The sequence below is a fragment of the Mytilus californianus genome, unplaced genomic scaffold (assembly GCF_021869535.1).
Source record: "Mytilus californianus isolate M0D057914Y unplaced genomic scaffold, xbMytCali1.0.p SCAF_9, whole genome shotgun sequence".
NCBI classification, from domain to species: domain Eukaryota; kingdom Metazoa; phylum Mollusca; class Bivalvia; order Mytilida; family Mytilidae; genus Mytilus; species Mytilus californianus.
In genome coordinates this window covers 72,070,058-72,090,423 of record NW_026262745.1, presented here as the reverse complement: position 1 = coordinate 72,090,423, position 20,366 = coordinate 72,070,058, and the positions used below count along the sequence as shown (strand labels likewise).

At 32.1% G+C, this 20,366-nt stretch overlaps 1 protein-coding gene across 2 annotated transcripts in view; it reads right to left on the bottom strand.

Moving 5' to 3' along the window:
- Positions 1 to 20,366, bottom strand: part of LOC127716161 (RING finger protein 150-like) — a 50,433-nt gene that overhangs the window by 10,668 nt on the left and 19,399 nt on the right. For both annotated transcript variants that reach the window (XM_052222275.1, XM_052222276.1), the window contains 3 exons: positions 13,857 to 13,928; positions 9,210 to 9,292; positions 4,400 to 4,502 (listed from right to left, as the gene is read on the bottom strand). In XM_052222275.1, coding sequence (XP_052078235.1) covers positions 4,400 to 4,502; positions 9,210 to 9,292; positions 13,857 to 13,928 — 258 coding nt within the window. The remainder of the gene's footprint in view (positions 1 to 4,399; positions 4,503 to 9,209; positions 9,293 to 13,856; positions 13,929 to 20,366) is intronic.

Here is a 20,366-nt window from a genome sequence, read left to right as displayed (position 1 = left end):
AAAAAAAATCTGGTCTTTAATATTTCAGAAATCTGTAAAAACGGACATTTAGGCAGACCTGGCTTGCCAATAATAATTCCCCAGCGAGACACTCAAGTCACATTTACTTCCAGTCAGTATGGATGGACAGTTGTAACTACAAGGTAATAATTGAATAACAAACAAAATTTTGTCAATGTCCACTTCTCAAGGTCCTATTAAAATTGAAAAAGTCTGCAATGACCATTTTTCAGCTGGGGTGGGTTCAAACCCACCAGAAAATATGCCTGCTTTTCCAAAAATCTCTTGGGGTCGAATCAGTTAACGACTGAAATCCTAGTCAATGAAAAATTGCCAATTTAAATCATTCCAAATTAGCTCAGGATTTAACTATGTTGATAACATTAAGCTACCGCTGATTGGCTCTCTCATCCAGAGAGCTCCAATCAAAATCCTTGATTCGTGACACTTTTTATAGTATAAAATGTGCAGGCCCTCGCAAGTTGAAAAGACAAAGGACTGAATTATACTGGTTAACTGTGAAGTGGTCTAGTTTGGCAGAGATTTCACGATTTCAAAGACCTAACCTGTTCAAGAGGTTTTATTCTTGCATTTTTCTTGTTCCTGATTGTTATCTTCCTTAAAGTCAAATTTACGTGATAGAATAATTTCCCGATTTCACCTAAATATTGAAATTAGCAAAAGTAAACCCCTTGCAAAAATTTTCAACTTAAAAACTAAACTAAACTAAAAGTAACCTTTTTTAAACACAGCAGAAAAGGATCAAAAGGATTGCAGGAAAAAATTTATTAACATGGTTAATATTCAAACATTTTCTGTAACCTTTTTTTCTTTCTTATCACGGACCAGTAAGCTGATGAAAAACAAGAAAATCACAAATTTGACCTTTTTCTTTTTATAAACCTGACCTGTTAGAAAAACACTTGGATTTAATGTCAAAAACAGATTATGATATCATTGTTATTTGACCAAGATGATTAAAGAGGGAAAAGTTTAAACTTAAAATATTATATTATGTAATAGTAACAAAAGATTTCTAACAGTAAGACCTGTGGGAAAGAATTTCGACTTCCTTGCTATTTCAAATATTTCAAAAATGCCTTGAAACATAAACAGACTGAAGATGGATTTTTTTAAAACTTCCAAATTTAAAAACTAAATCCCAAAACTTCCTAGGCTTGCCCTCCTCCCCCTTTCCCTAATTTAAATTAATCCATACTTTATTCCTTTCCAAAAAAATTAAAATAATCCATCTTTTATTCAATTACCGTTTAATTCCTGATTGTTTTGAAGAATTCTTGAGTATAGACTTTGGTCAAAAGCCAGGATGTAGACAAATGGTGGAAATTCTTTTAACTTAAAAATTTAAAGACTTCATCCTACAACTCCCTAGGCTTGCACTTTTCCTCCCACACGCCAATAAAAATTAATCCATCTTTTATTCAATTACAGCTTGATACTTGAGAATTCTTGAGTAGATTGAGATTAATGTACAGGACATATACTAATGATGGAAATTCTGTAAACTTACAAATTTAAAAACTACATCCTAAGACTCCCTAGTCTTGCCTCCCTCTCCCTCCCCCTAAAAAATTTAATCCATCTTTTATTCAATAACAGTTTAATTCTCAATTGTTTTAAAGAATTCTTGAGTAGAATGAGGTCAATGTCCAGGACATATATTCAAATACTTGTGGTTACATCTGGTCAAAAACTGATGCATATATTAACTGTTATCTAAAACTATCAAACAACTTATTGCATTATCTACTTCATATAGTTTCCTGATTTCACTCAAATCTCCCAAGGACAAAAGTAATTGAGGTTGATATGAACACTTAAATGTTATCAAAATACAAATATTTTTCATAGACTGTACATACATTGCATTTCAATGTCAATGTCAATGGCAGTCACCCTGTCCAAACAATCAGAACAGACAATTTTTAAACAAGGCTTTTAGCAATCAAAAAGCAATTTTAGGGATATTCTAAAAGTGATTGTGTAGGGGGAATGGGAGGCCCTCAAATTATCTATTGTGGATGGTTGCACTTTTGTGTCAAATGTTAATTTTTTCATTAGAAACATCAGCTTTCATTTTTTCTTGATCTGCGTGCCCTAGATAACTCTAGGACATATCCTAAATATTGAACCCAGATTTCACTATAATACTCTTAAATATTTTATAATATATCATACTGTTACATGTATTATAAAATAAATATCTTTAAACCAAAAATTAAACTGATTCTATCTGTAAAACTGAACTGTGGGATGTTCATTGCTTAAATGTATATATTTTTGGATTGATTGATTGATTGATTAAGTATTGGTGTTTAATTTCACTAAAAGCACTCTTGCTATATTGTTGCAGCTAGTTTTTATTGGTGGAGGAATCCGTAGTGAATGGAGAGAACCACCAGCCTTCCACAATAAAAAATGATTTTTTCTTTTTTCTTTACAAGAGTTAGGTGTACACATGTAGGTTACATTTCTGTAAATATAGACAATGCAATTTCCCATAGGAACTCCCATTGCGGCTAAAACTGTGCCACTTTTACTATGAAGTTTCGCAAAAAATTATATCCTACACAATGTCCTAGAATGGAAAGTTTATATATGCACAACTATTTTATTCAAAGGTCAAAACATAGGGCTGTGCATTATATTTTCAACATTTATATGCCCCAAACTTGTTAGAGTTTAAACTTATACAAAAATTCTGTACTACCCCTACCTTCACTTTGGGCCTACTTCAGAATTCAATTTTCACCGCAACCATATGTTTTTATACTGGTAACATTCCCAAGTTATGTCTCTATGAGATGAAACATAGAGATCATATCTGGGAACCAGTGCTTAAACAAAACGAAATATCTATGAATATTATATATCTCCCCAAAAGAGGCGTGGTTTGGGAAACAGCTGTATTTACAAAGTGCAACCTGTAGGTTGATTTGGTTTGATATACTGTCTAGTATTCCAGTGATTCCTCATTTCCTTTTTATGCTTCTTTTCTAGTTGTCTCTCTATCTTCATGTTTTTGTGTTTTTTATTTAACAATACTTATGTCATGAGGTCTGCAGGTTAACTATAATGGATGTGTATAATAATATTTTTCAGTGGGTCTGACAAGGTTCTTCCATGCTATTTTTACTTTAAAAGGAGTGTTTCCAATCATTCTAGTAATATAAGCCTCTAAAACTTGTATTTTTTTCAGATTTTTTCCATGGATAATTTTCAATCTGAATGAAATACAGACCCTGTGTCCACACATCACTGACAATGATCTGAACATGCTATGTTCTACCTTCAGTTTAAAGACCTTTCAGGATCCTCTGGTTTTATCATAATGATAAACACCATCAAAAATTTGAAAGCTGAACTTTCATTGGCTAATATTATAATTACCAAAACAGAGTAATGTATTTTTAACATGTGTATGCATGTGTGCTTAAATCCAAACATGTTTATGTTGAATTTGATATGATAAACAGTAAGTAAGTTATTACCTGTTTAGGTAATATTAATCATGATAATTTAATTCTAGAATTTAAGCGCTAGATTATAGTATAGTAAGTCTAGAATTGTCATTCGAGATTCGCCTTTCTGACAGTACAGTATCGTTTTACCACCCACCCACCCATCCTTTACTTCAGAAGAAAGTACATGTCATCTAGTAAATAGTATATTATGATCTATATTTAATATAGAGTGGGTGGTAAAACGATACTGTACTGTTAGACAATAGAAAAGTATTCTATAAGTTGAAGAACAAAATCTTTACAGTAATACTGTAAAGATTTTGTTCTTCAACTTATAGAATACTTTTCTATTGTAGATAATGTTTATATGTGATGGCAGCGGTCGATGACAGCAAATTGAACATTTTGTGTTTTATTTGTAATAAAATAAGCTTCTGCGGTGTCGTGGCGAGCTGATATTGTCTAGTTTTCTTTATAAATTATTTATATTCTTTTGAAGCATAGAATAAGAACATATACACCTGTCCTAAGTCAGGAGCCTGTTGTTCAGTGGTTGTTGTTTGTTGATGTGGTTCATAAGTGTTTCTTGTTTCTCCTTTTTTGTATAGATTAGACTGTTGGTTTTCCTGTTTGAATTGTTTTACACTAGTATTTTTGGGGCCCTTTATAGCTTGCTGTTCGGTGTGAGCCAAGGCTCCGTGTTGAAGGCCGTACTTTGACCTATAATTGTTTACTTTTTACACATTGTGACTTAGATGGATAGTTGTCTCATTGGCACTCATACCATATCTTCTAATTTATATATAATTGTCATAATCATATCATTGTACACAATGTATTGACACAGGAACTATGTTTTAATCAGGCTGGACAATTAATTTCTCCATTTTGGAAAAAATGTCTTTTCTACTTACATGAACTTGCATGCCATACTCTCTGAGGATGTCTAGCTTACACATTGGACAGCTTCTCTGGTCCAATAACCAGGGATCAACACACGACTTGTGAAATATGTGTCTGAAATAAAATAAGTAGGCATTATGAACCAACAGGTCCAAATAAGGGTGAATTTGAACCAGAAGATCCAAATAAAGGTGAATTTATGAACCAGAAGGTCCAAATAAAGTTGAATTATGAACCAAAGTTCAGAATAAGGGTGAATTATGAACTAGAGGGACCGAATAATGGTGAATTATTAACCAAAAGGTACGCATAAGGATGAATTATAAACCGTAAGGTCCAAATAAGGTTGAATTATGAACCTGAATAGTTCTGAATAAGGGTTAATTATGAACCAGAAGGTCCAAAATAAGGTTTGAAGGTCTCAATAAGATAAAACATTCAAATTGTAAAATTTTCTTCTGCAGCAAAGTTTGAGCGTACTGATAACAGTAACAAGAATGTAACTATCTCCAGTGGATAAATAATATTCAAGGGAATCATGTGGTAGAATCTATATTCATAATACAGGCAGCGAATTGGATTAAAAATATGTAAAATTATCAGTTTCATATACTGTGTATTCATTTGTGGAGTACTTTTATCATGAATTTGAGGTTAAGGTGAACTCAGATTTAAAATGAACAAGGAAATACAAATTTCCTATTAGGATATGTACAAATGTATGTTTACATAACTGAAAAGTGTCATGGTAAGCATATAAAAATAGGAAGATGTGGTATGATTGCCAATGAGACAACTCTCCACCAGAGACCAAATGATATAGAAGTTAAAACAACTATAGGTCACTGTACGGGTCTCAACAATGAGCAAAACCCATACCGCATATTAGTCAGCTATAAAAGTCCCTGAAATGACAATTGTAAAACAATTCAAACTAGAAAACTTATATCCACTTGTAATTCAAAGTGTAGGAAAACAGGTATTAAGAGTCGGACAGATCAGAAAAGGTCTCAAACATTACAACTGATCTCACCCAAGCTGAAGACAACACATTGGGTTAACAGTACATGTCAGTGTTAACATACATTCCTCTTAGGACATTGACATGTTGTGTTTACATTCTTACATTCATCTCAATAGATTTTTTTCATATTACCAATTTTTTACTCCAGACAGGTTACCTATTCTGAGGTGCAACAAAGAGCTACCAAAAGAAGTAAACATAAGCTTAAAATCTGTGCAATTTGGGGAGAAAATTAACTGTTTTCTATACACGACAAAATCACTGGAAAACAGTTACTCTTTCTCCAAATTGCACCAATTGTAAGCTTGATTTTACTTCTTTTATTGCTCTTACTTGACCAAGCACCAGAATGTCATACCACAGAACAGGTAACCTGTCGAAAAAAAACTTAAAATACTCCAGAGTCAAAAATTGGTAATATGAAAATAGTCTATTCAGTCAAACCTTGAAAGTTTACGCAAGATGTACTCTGGGAGTTATTATTGCTCAATTATTATACGCCTATTTAACAATATGGTTTTTTTTGGGAAAACAGGAAGAACAACAATAAAGGATTTCTGAAATAGTGTCACATGGTATGACATAACGAAGATCATCCGGAAGATGTAACTAGAAATTTCTGAGAATAATGTGAAATAAATATCATATCTGCATGACATTTTATTGAACTAAGTTTTTGTGAAACATGGAGTTTATCTTTGGAGTTAGATCCCTGGGTCGTAACCGTAGTATAATTATGATTGGAATTACTATATATCATTTATTAAGAATTAAATGCTTCTTTTTGTAAACTCATATTAGGGTGAAAAAGCATTGGCCAAAGCACATTTTGTATAAAGCGTGGAAGTGCTTCATACTAAAAATGTTTCAAAGCTTTTACAACCCTATAAAAATTACAAAAAGAAGCATTCAATTCTTATAAAATTTTACCTTTTTATGCTATAATCATTATAATGGAGAGCACTTGCAGTCATAGATGCTGCATTTTATTGGGGAATAAAATTTTATTTTTAACTTTTGGAATGCCTCAGCCAATCAAAATTACAGAATCGTATGAAAAGTATATATGTAATCAAAGTTCTCAAAAAGTGGTGGTCCAAATGTTTTGGCCAAAATTGTCAAAGGACTAGTGAGGACCAGCTAATTTTCTTCAAGGACCTACAGGGAAAAAAAATTTTCAGAACTCTGTGTAATGATAATATTTCTATGTATACATTTGTTTGTACTTTTAAATCTATAGCTATACTAAGTGTAACCCACTTTAGGATGAACTTTCGAATAAAAGCCATGGTTAAAAACAATGATACAACATGCATGTCAAAGTATTCTTATAAGGTTTTTTTTTTATCGTTTTTCTTTAGAGACCTGATCAGAAAATGATGACAAGTTATATATCATATATGAATAAATGTTTTAATCTTAATAGAATCTTAATAAATAATAAATTAAATCTGCACAAAATATGAATAATTGATGGAAATTATTATAGATATCATGTTTTGAAGGAAAAAATATAGGCATGATAGGCAAAGCTTTAATTTTTTCCATTTAATATGTATAAGATACACCCATGAGGGCATTGACCTAATAGGAAGTATCTAATTCACACCATTGTTTATTGTAAAATGATTGATTTCAATAACTAAGCTATCTAGAGGGGGTATTTCAGCAATTTGACCTTATATTTTGGAAAAGCATGTTAAATGCAGGTTATCCAATAACATTAAACGACATCAACCATGTCAACAGATGCTGATCCATGATTTTGACAAAACTAGAGAACGTTTAATATGGAGTGGGACATGTAAAATGTCTATGCATTACCCATATATTTAGCTCCTTAAGTAGGCCCACCCCCTAAAACTGCCTCTGATCTAGGTGTAAATATTACATTTGCACATGAGAAAAGACTTTTAATAAAAAAATTATTGATGAAAACATGTAATTGTTTCCAGGTTATTTTTTTTATATCAAGGTTATTTTTTTATATCAAAGTATAGAAGACATGAAAGAATTTTTTTTATAAAATTCATTACAACAAATGATGTTTAAGAATTCCACCAGCCAATGAATCAAAACCAAGAAATCTACCTCATCATGCACCACAAATGATTAAGACAGAGAAAGCTGTCATCACATAATTACGAGCTTAAAAAAATCGATAATTCTTCCTTTAGCTTCCATATTAATATGAAACCAAATACCAGAATACAAAAGAGATCTGCAAAACTGCAAGCTGCGTTATTTGATATAAATACACTGTTTAGAAATGGAAAACATTTACAGAAAATTTAATACATAATTTTAAAGGACACCTTCAAGTTCATATTAAATGATATATTCGCGAAGTACCGAATAACATGTCCTTAAACTATACATTTGCCAAATTTCAAGGGAATTCAGAATCTTGAGGTAGTTTCGGTACTGATCATAAATTACTTTTATGGAGAAGATATAAAATCAATATGTCTACAATGTTAAAAGATAGAAAGGATCTTGTCCACTGAACGTGAGAATTTATCAGCCATAATATCGATTTGATATTGCTCCCGTCATAGTAATTTATATTCTCTTTCAGACAACTACAGGAAAGGTGTTTAAGTCTGAACATTGTCATTTCATATACTGTCGATTAATTAATATGTTGTGGATCCCAGATTTCGTCAATTGTGTGGCTATTGGTAAACCAAGAATATAAATGTTCAAAGCACAATTTTTTCATAGGCTGAATTGGAGACTTTGCCAAAGGGCTGTTCCATTAAAATATACATGGTACCCAGGGAAGGCACTTTAAAAATGGAGTAACCACCTATAGAGGCAAATTTGAATTTTACTTACATTTCCACTATGCAAAAACATAGATCACACCCACCCATAGTTAAGATTTGGAAGTGCCTTCCCTGGGTCCCATGTATGTTTTTATGGAACAGCCCAAAACCACAAAATCAAATGTCCACAAAATACAATTTTTCCTCAATCCACTTAAATTGGTAGCCACGAATATTAAATGAATCCACAATACTATGGATTCATTAATTTTCACAAGTACGGATTTTCCTCAATTCAAGAAAAATTGTATTTTCATGGATACTTGATTAAACAAATGAATACAAATTATATTATATATGAAACTGATAATTTTGTATATAAATACAAAATAAATGGAGAATGTGTCCACGGGACAACAGATGATGCCCCGCTTGCATATACCGTTATTAAGGGGCATAACTCCAGAACGGTAAAGGGGACGCCACCCAAATTGAAATTGATCTGAATTTTGTGGTAATAAGCATTGTGTATAAGTTTCACATCATTTGGTTGAGGAATAATAAAATGTTAGAGAACGGAAACCAAATTTGGGATGTATGTACGGACAAGGGTAAACCTTAATGCCCCCTTAATGCAGACAAAATTGTCCCTCCTGTTCTATAAGTATAGATTCTACCACACCATCCCCTTGGTTAGGATATTTATCCTCTGAGACAAGAGTCACTCAACCAGATTGAATCACAAACTGAAACAGTCATCATTATACATGTATATATGTTTATAATGTACCAATTCAAAGATCTGCATTAGTGTTATACAACAGTCCAGAAAACGGTTTTCCTTTTATAAGGACAAAATTATAGATGGAAGGAATAATAGAGAGAATGAAGGATTGATAGAGAGAATGGGATGACTGAGGAAGGAATGACAGAGAGAACGATGCAATGAAACACTATATTGACCTAGCCACTTAGTTGCATGGCTTAAAAATTAATGAGCTGTGGTGCAAAAAAGAAATATATACTTACTTGCAAGGTAGTATTCTGATAACATCTGATGCTTTATATCCCTCTATACAAACAGCACACTGATCAAACTCCGATTCTAACTCCTGTAAAATTAAAATATGGTGTATTAGTACCATCATGACCATATTCATGCTAGGGGGCCACTTCCTTTACAAGGTGATGGGATGTGCCGCTGGAATAGGTCACATTTTCCAGCTTGTAAATATATGAATAGGTGGGGAAATCTATCAGAAATATATGATAAGGTCACTAAAGTTCCAATTACTTGTTATACGAAAAGCCCTGAACTTTTTTCACAGCCGAAAATGTCGCCGTAAGTAAACATTACATAAGGAATCTGAGACACTTTTCCAACACACCACACAAAACCCAATCAATATGGGAAAAGGTTACATTTTTACCTACTCAATATATGAAAAGGTATACATTTTTAAAATCTAAATTATATGAAAAGGTTGGGTAACAGAACCCCAGCAGCACCTCCTATCCCCCCCCCCCCATGAGTATTCATGATATTGAAAATTTGATAGAGAATAAAAATATTTGACCTCATATTTTTTTTATGAAAAGTTTGGTGCATGCAATACGTCTGAAAAGGATTACTGTGGATTCGTTCATTTCATGGGTACAAATTTTAGTGGATTGAGGAGAAAACATATTTTCATGGATACTTTAATTTTTTGGTTTTGCCAAAGACATCATACAAGTCTATAGAAAATTTCTACTTGGTTAGCATTCAAATTTGTGGTTAATCTTTATTCAGGAAATCCATGAAAATTGGAACCCCTTGAATAATAATGAATCCACAAAGAACATATTTGCTGAATGTTTTTTTTTATTTCACTTACATTGTATCTGAACCGGGGTGACTGAAAGACTAATAATACAAAATCAAAAGTTAAAAGGCAAATACTATTTGAATAAACAGCTTCACCGAGCGCAGCTGGATACGACCGCAGAGGTCCAACCCTGAACAGTTGGGGCAAAAATGGACACAATATTCAAGCTTGCAGTGTTCTCCCTAGGGCCTTTTAGCATCATGGTAATGTGATGCTATAATCTTAAATGTGATGCTATCTGAAATGATTTTCTTATATATTGTGTTATGGATGTGATGCTATAATTTTTAGAAACAAGATGGTATTTCAATTTCCCGTGTTTACCAGGATGCTAAATGAAATATCTGGGGAGAACACTGGCTTGATACAGGTCTGAATTTGGATTGTAATTAAATATTTGACACATTATAGGTTTTCTGACACAGAATAAATGTAGTCAAAGAACTTGAAATTGGTTGTATGATTTGAATTTATATTCAATTGAGGATTTCTTGCTGTTGTGCAATACACTGTGCTGTTGCGCAATACTTAGTAAATCTGTTCTCAGACTATATATTAAGAATTAGCAAAACAAATTGTGACCCCCAATTTTTTTCTTTGGAAAATTGACAATTTCTTAAATCTTGAGGGAAAAAAAATTGACCCCCCCCAAAAAAAAATTTAACCCCCCCCCTTTTTCCCCTTTTCCAATAAAAATTAATTTTGAAAAAATAAAATGTGGTACAAATTAAGAGACATCCATACACTTAAACATGTTAAACACAAGTTATTGTCTGAAAACTAGAATAAAAACTGCTTCGCTGAGCGCAGCTGGATACGCCCGCAGAGGTCGAACCCTGAACAGTTGGGGCAAAAATGGACACAATATTCAAGCTTGATACAGGTCTGAATTTGGATTGTAATTAAATATTAGACATATTATAGGTTTCTGAATAAATGTAGTCAAAGAACTTGAAATTGGTTATATGAATTGAATTTATATTCAATTAAGAGATTTCTTGCTGTTGTGCAATACACTATGCTGTTGCGCATTACTTAGTAAATCTGTTGTCAGACTATAAACAAATAAAATTTATAAAATTCTAAAGGGAGCTTACATCAATAGATATAATCAATTCACCAAAGTTTCATAAGAATTGCTGAAAGCATTTTTGAGTTATTGTCTGAAAACTGGAAAATCCCTCCTTTTTTAATGAATAAAACCCCATAACTCGGAACTGTAAAATCTAAAATTTATAAAATTCTAAATGGAGCTTACATCAATAGATATCAACAATTCATCAAAGTTTCATGAGAACTGCTGAAAGCATTTTTGAGTTATTGTCCGAAAACTGGAAAATCCCCCCTTTTTTTATGAATCAAACCCCGCAACTTGGAAACATAAAATCTAAAATTTATAAAAATCAACCTTGTTGTGGTACAATTTCAGAGCAATCAAAATACTTATACACAAGTTATTGTTCTGAAACTAGAAAAATGCTTGTTTTGGCCCCTAATTTCTAAACCGTTGGGACCATCACCCCCAAAAACAATCCCAACCTTCCTTTTATGGTATTGAACCTTTTGGTTAAATTTCATAGAGATCCATACACTTAAACTTAAGTTATTGTCCAGAAACCAAATGTCTTTGGACGCCACCGACGCCGACGATGTGATACCAATATATGACGCAAAATTTTTTTGCGGTTGTATAAAAACATGTTGTTTACATGTAATTTTTGTCAACACTGTATCCTTGAAAAAAGTATCTATTTACAACTGGCATTAATTATTACTGGGAAATAAGATAAACAAAACTCAAAAATGGCATCTTCAATCATGTCATTGACCTTAATATTAATTAACATTTAATAACCTGACGAAACCACAACCTCAAGAGACATTTACTTTCCTTGTCTGACTCACTCACTGAGAATCTATATATGGACTTGCAAATGAATATTAATCAGCAGTCTCCCTGAAATTTACATACAAAAGTAGGTCCATACCATTTTAATTATTTCATTGACCTTAATATCAATCTGACAGTTAAGGATGGACCATGCTGTCAACGTCACCACAAGTGATATTTCATTGATATATTTATAAGCATTTAATATTCTGACATTTTAGAACTGACCATGATGTCAACAACACCACAAGAGACATTTTATTTACTTTCCAGTGGGACTCACTCTCTCTCTCTCTCTCTCTCTCTTTTTATCCAACGCAATCATAGGTTTGAACGTTGTTTTCAATTTAGACTTGTTTATATATATTATATTATATGGACTTGCAAATGAATATCAATCAGAGATATCTCTAAAGATTGTTTTTGCAAGTTATCTTGGACTATCCTTTTTTAATCATTCATTGACCTTAGTATTAATCAACAATAAATAATCTTACATTAAAGAACTGACCATGATGTCAACGACACCACGAGAGACATTTTAATTACTTTCCTATTAAAGTCTGGCTCAATGCATCTAATATATATATATATATATATATATATGTAATAAAAACTATTACACTATTTTCCATACGTTTCGGCCATTACGTCCTTCTTCATTGGAATAAATTACAACATTCGAAACGTATGGAAAATTGTGTTATAGTTTTTATTATACAATCATTCAGAGACTTTATATATATATATATATATGTAAGTCTGAATTGAAAACAACGTTCAAACCTATGATTGTGTTGGATAAAAACCGCAATTTTTATACGTGTGCATGCAAAACAAATTTCTTGGTAGAGGGGTCTAAATACAGCACAAACAACATTTTTCAAAAGACCAAAAAAGTAAAAAAGTAAATTTAAACAAAACGCATTTGACTAACAGGTCGAACAACGGATGTTCTTTAACCCTGCTGACTGCCATTGGCATTTGCCAATTAAACGGATCACAAGATGTAACAAAATGGATCTTTATTTAATTTATTAATTTAATACCAAACAGAAAACAATAAACTTGCAGATAAGATGGTATACCGCAAACATGAGGTGCAAAAATTTGTACATCATATCCGGATTTCGACAATTAATGTCTTCAGTGAAGTTAGGAATTGAAACGGTATTTGGAAGGCCATATAATTTACCTCAATTTAGGATAGACTCTTGAATTTTAAAGCGTCGAAATAGGATGAACGGATCATATAAACCTGAAGGCAAATATAATACAAGCCCAAACATAAATATAAACAAGTCTAAATTGAAATGTATATGGACTTGCAAATGAATATTTATCAGGGGTATCTACAGACTTTTTGTAAGCAAGTTCAACTAACCATTTTTTATCATGACGAGTTTAAACTTCTTATAAATATCCATGTTTCAATAAAATAAAACAATTTCATGCCAAAACAGAATGAAAATATATAAATTTAACTTTAATTGCAAACCATTATAATACATGTACATGATGTACAAAAGTACTTTGGATTTAATCAATTTCGTTGCTGTCAATTGTTGTGGTTGTAAGTAAATTATAGCTTTTCAAACTGTGGTTTCATCATCCACTCTTCTGAAAGTTTCTGAAATTTGTGTATAAATCTGATTTTTCATTAATAGGATATTTTCACCAAAAAAAAATCTCATTTTTTTCAAGATTGCAGTAGTTTTTAAATTTTTTTTAAAAAGGAACATTGCTTTCTGGATTGTATTCTAATAACTATCTTTTTCAGTGACCACATTAGTTACGTGTACATCAAACAGTCCAAAGACAAGACCAACCATTTGCATTGAGCATAGATATAAAACCTGTAAAACAGGATATTATATTTAAATACAGTCCCCCACATTGTCCAAACAATATATATACCTTGTCTCCAATCTTGACTGTTCTCTGTGGAATCTTTGCAATGGCCTTCTTTGCTGCACTGGCTAATCTTCTCTGTAAAAAAAAATGCAACAGTTTTAAATATGCAATTCTTAAAAAAAGAAAAATCTAAATCTACATGTATCTATACATACACGTGACCCTCAATTTATGATTTTTTATTGCTCCTTTACATCTTCTTTTTTTCCCACTCAGATTAAAGAAAATCAGCTGTGTGAAGCATAGGGCAGAAATTTGGCCTTGCTTTTAAAAATATTACCCAGGATGCATTTCATTCTAAAACACTTCCTTTTGTTATTTAAGGGAATGACTGTAATATTTTTTCTGTCTATGAAGAAATAACATAAAAAATGTGGTGCACATACAAATGCAGGTTATTTTAAAGTGTGCACCACATTTTTGAGGTTATTTCGAATAGACAGAAATAATTACAGTCATTCCTTATAATTTAATTCTAAATTCCATTCTTAGGAGTAAATCATGAAAAAACATTGATGACATCACGGTCACATGACAAAATTATGTCTATGAGCTGATAGACAAAAAAACTCTCAGCAACTGGAAGACGTGTAACATAGAAAATTAAATTATTTATAGTTGATAGACAGCCAAGTGGATCAAAAATATGTCTATCAATTATGTTTACTGTCCACAGAAACTAGTTTAATCTTATTATAATTATGAGAACTAATATGTATTATTTCTGTCAAGATTTGTTCCATGAAAACAAATATAAATCATGTAAATTATATAATAATATGATAATGATCATAATTCTTGCAGCATGTGAAAAACAAATTGACCAAGATATTTAGCATCATTTAAGGACTTTCACACAGACATTACAAATCACCATAAATATTCCCACAATTTAAACTGACCATTGGTCAAGAACCACAGCTGACGTTTTGCCCACTTCCTTGTTTGTCTCATTATATATTAATGTAATAGATACAGATCTACATGTCTACATGTACATGAATAGACCACATCAATAATACTGGATAATACAATGGGTCAAGCCAATTAACTTCAATTATTGCTTTTAATGTATTCAAATGACTTCCATAATACATCCTAGGTGGACAACTAACTATAAGGTCATAGGTCAAACATAACCCACAACCAGGAAGTGTTTGTCACTCTGACAATGTTTTAACTTAACAATTAAACTTTTTAATTTGAATGTAAATAATAATAAATACTGTAAGTTCAGAAATTATTGTGTGCATTTATTATTGCGATTTTTGAAGTACGGACAAAATGCAAGATTGATTATCGAGATTTCAGGACAATCTGCATACAGATACAGATACATGTACAAATGTATATGATATCAGAAGGCATTGAAGTTGTTATTATTGCGATAAACACCCACTTGTATTATTCGCATTAATAAAAACCTCGCAATAATTCCTTAATTTTTTACATTACACAGAATCACAAGAATGTAAAAACCAATTAAAAATCACTGTTCAAATGAATCTTATGGTTCAGTTTAGCATACAAATAGAAATTTATTAAATAGTCAGCACACACAGGGGGATTTCAAAAAACTCACTGAAACACAGTGATTAGGATTACTCCTGGATTTTGAGTGATCATGCACTCTCTTATTGACAAACCTGTCATCACATATATAACAAATGTATTGAATGGACAGAGAAACACAAGGTAATTCTGTTAAAATTCACTCTTGATGTGTCAAGTGAATCACATTTAAATATGGGAAAAAGAGGGGGGGTCCCCATAAAATTCCAATTTATTCTAATCTGTTTTCCTTTTATTCAACACTTGTATATAAATTGTATCTTAACCAATATAACAAAATGATAAAATTAAGAATCTCATATTTCCTCAAAAATAAATACTGTAAATTCAGAAATAATATTGCGATATTTTTATTATTGCGAAAAATGTGACAGGGTTATAATCGCAATAATTTAAACTTGCATTTTGAAATTTTTTATATGAATTAAACAGGATTTTTCTCAATATCGCAAAAATTAAAATCGCAATAATAAATGCACGCAATAATTTCTGAACTGCTGAATTTACACTTACAGTATTTTTTTTGCTGATTAAATTCTAATAACTTTCTATCTTTCTAATAGGGAAGTTGAAAAGAAAAATTATAGCATGCATAGTTAATTGCCTATTCACCTTAAATTGCAAAACACAAGGGCAATTAAAAGTCTTTCTTAGCCAAGGGTACCAGACCAGACAACACCTGTTATGTCTACCATGTCTACTATCATTCCTATTGACAAACTGTTAAAACCATCATACTTATTAACCTACGTGTATATATACACGTACTAACCAACTGACTGACATTAATCAACATATGTACATACGTAGCACCTGTACAGAACGTTTACAGACAAACCCGTACCAATGTACACATCAACCTCCCTTTTTTGAAATACTAAGGCTTTTCTACCTCAGGGATAGATTACCTTAGCTGTATTTGGCAAAACTTTTAGGAATTTTTGGTCCTCAATGCTCTTCAACTTCGTACTTTATTTGGCCTTTATAACATTTTTGATTAGAATGTCACTGATGAGTCTTTTGTAGACGAAAGGCGCGTCTGGCGCAAATATAAAATTTCAATCCTGGTATTTATGATGAGTTTATTTACACATTACCTGCATATGTCAAATACTGTGTCTGGACCTGTGTCACATGTGCTGTTTTGAATAATGTTGAAGTTACAGATGAAAGAAACTAATTACATTTACATGTGTACCCTCTCTAATATATATATTCAAGGACAAACTGGCTACCTTCCACAAGTGGGAAACCTGAGAAACTATTATTGCATTTGGACCTCGTGTCGACATATGGTGCTGCTTTGAATTAAATGTTGAAGAATAAAGTTGGGGTTACAGATGAAACAAACTAGTGTCACATGTGCTGTTTTGAATAATGTTGAAGTTACAGATGAAAGAAACTAAGTACATTTACATGTGTACCCTCGAGCTCTCTAATATATATTCAAGGACAAACTGGCTACCTTCCACAAGTGGGAAACCTGAGAAACTATTGCATCTGGACCTGTGTGGATATATGGTACTGCTTTGAATATAAATATTGAAGAAAAAAGCTTGGGTAACAGATGAATCAAACTAGTGTCACATGTGCTGTTTTGAATAATGATGAAGTTACAGATGAAAGAAACTAGGTACATGTACATGTGTAGCTAACTACTATGTATTAAAGGACAAACTGGCTACCTTCCACAAGTGGGAAACCTGAGAAAATATTGTATCTGGACCTGTGTGGACATATGGTGCTGCTTTGAATAATGTTGAAGAAAAAAGTTGGGGTTACAAATGAAACAAACTAGGTACATGTGTACCATTTCAAGTATATTCAAGGACACATTGCCTACCTTCCATAAGTGGGAAACCTGAAAAACTATTGCATCTGGACCAGTGTGGACATATGGTGCTGCTTTGAATAATGTTGAAGAAAAAAATTGGGGTTACAAATGAAACAAACTAGGTACATGTGTACCATTTCAAGTATATTCAAGGACAAAGTGCCTACCTTCCACAAGTGGGAAACCTGAGAAACAATTGCATCTGGACCTGTGTGGACATACGGTGCTGCTTTGAAAAATGTTGAAGAAAAAAAGTTAAGAGTTGCAGCAGATGAAACAAATAAGGTACATGTGTACCCTCTCAAGTATTCAAGGACAAAATGGCTACATTGTACCTTCCATAAGTGGCAAACCAGCGAAAATAATTCAAATCAATCCAAAATTGCAGTGTACTGTACATCTTGAATCTGTGTGCAATGGTGGAACTGAGTCAAGTTTGAAAAATGATGAAGGAATACTGTTGGTGTAACATGTGAAACATACCAGGTACCCTCTGTGTTACAGACAGACAGACAGAAAAACAGAAGGAATGACATATCAATTTTGGGCGGTTACTAGACTTGCTCTTGCTTCACGCAACAAACATCATAAAAATTGGCATGTGCAAATATAATCTGTTGATTGGAATATAATGAGTGAAAAACACAATACTAATTTTTTGAACCTCTCTTTCTTGCCTCACCCCCCCCCCCCCCCTTTCCTCCCTTGTTTGTATTTCAGAAATTCCTTGCCAGCTATGAAAGGTCTACCAACACACAATAGGCCAGATGTAATTTCTCTCAGCTAGCATGGCTACGGCTAACAGTTTTTTTTTTTCTGAGAAGTTTTCATATTCCTTTTTTTATTTTCTTTATCATTATATAATGATCATATATATATATATATGAATAAAACTATCATGTCTATATAAGGCAAAACCTATACTTGTTTACTGCAGAAAAAAATAGAGTGGGAAGTTAGGTAAATAAAAAAATAATTTAATTTTTCAATGTCTATCACCTCATTAAATATTTTTTTAACTTTAAAGGTTCTTTACGAAAAAAAAGTCAAGACTTTAAACAATAAAGCTAAAAACATGTTTGGGTAGGAAGGGACATTTAGAGTTGCTAACTTTAATGTGGCAGGATACGTGTCAGAAAAATAGTCAAACCTGCTTTAAAAGTCACCTCTAGCTAGCTATTAAGCGAAAACTTGTTTAGGCAGGTCGCACTGTAGAAATACCTATGCATTTTGACCCTCAAAATCAAATGGTCACCTGAGTCTCTTGTAAAGTCAGTTTTCTCTGGTCCTGAAGGTGACCTTTATAGACAGGTTTGACTGTACATGTATATTTTTTTTTTGCCTAGGGTAGAATTCATGATTTGATTATTAATCAAACACACAAATTTGTTTATCTTGTATTTACAGTGATAGCAAAGATGAAAGTTAAAAGAAGACTATATATATATAGCTAATACATCAATATCTACTGATAAAATCTTTACACTTTGTCTGACCTCATTTTCACATTAGGATCACACTTAACTATCGGTTTCTCTGAATTAATTAGGTGAAACTTCCTTTTTTCCCATGACAATCTGATGATCACACACTTCCGGTCATGATGAAAGTCCAATATCTCACTCAATAATTTACATTTTTTACATTACAAGTAGGACTTCACAATGATGAAAGAAAGATATTTTTGTTGAGATTGTTTTTTTGATATCAATGAAAAAGATGGACTTTCTGTCTATGTAATTACCCCAAGCATATATATATATATACATAGATATAAGAAGATGTGGTATGAGTGCCAATGAGACAACTCTCCATCCATGTATGCATGATTATGGGTTGATTTAGATGAACTTTCATTCTTATTAAAATTTTCATCAAATTAAGAGTTTTAGCTCTATTATTTAACCAACATCTTCAATCTTGGTAGACCCAAATCGTAAGATCAAATACAGTGCTTTTAATACTGCTTTGAAGCATGTATATGACACAGAAAGTGATTCAAATATTATCCACTCATAGTAATAATGTTTCAAAATGAATTCTGTTGATTTGGGGTGATTAACTCTAAAATACCTCTCTGAGTCTCTGTATTTACAAAATGTATCAAATGGAAATATTATGACTTTGTCGTAAGTTATATAATAAGGAGATGTGGTATGTATGATTGCTAATGAGACAACTGTCCAACAGAGTCTTAATTAAGAGGATTTAAGCCACTATGTGTAACGCCATGCTGTTTACGGCCTTCAACAATGACCAAAACCAATACTGTATAGTCAGCTATAAAAGGCCCTGTCAGATCTCTCTAATTTATCCCTTAGAGAGCAACCACTCTGTTTCACTGTGATTAACTTTACATGCTAATGCTAAGAGTGATTTCTAACACAATCACATTCTATATATATACATATATATATATTGCATTGACTGATTGATACATGTATTAAGTTTACAAAGACGTTTAAATGTCTGTTCTGTCTTTCAACCAAAAAGCCAGCAAAAGCTAATTTTTGTGTGAAGTGGCAGTCTGACATGATTTCTATTTCAAATTTGTAGTGATTTATCAAGTGTATATTTTATTTCTGCTTTACCAGTGTATAGACAAGATTTGAACTAGTTAAACTATTAAAATACTGTTATACTTAACATGCTGACACAATTACAGCATTATTCAAACCACCTATATTTTGAATGATTTATAACATGGTTTTTGATACACTTGACACACATATATAACATATCAAGATGAATATTGAATTTCACACTTTAAAAGCCTTTGAAGTGCATAACGTCTACATACAGAGATTCCATATAGAAACCTTGTTCTGTATTTAAAGCATATGAATCCTTCAATCGTATATCTTTGTAATAAGGAAGTTATGGTATTAAACAAAACAAACAGGGGATGCAAAAGTATACTTTGCATACATGTACATTTTTGTACAATTGTATCTGTAGGTGTAAAAAAAAAAAAGAATCATGAAAATGATAAGGGCAGAAAAGTTCCCTTTCTATGACCCCTCTGGGCCTCTGCACTCAAATTGTAGCTAGAAAAGTCAAATATCCTTTGGAGTCCAAAAATCTGTTACTTTCAATAGGCTTACATT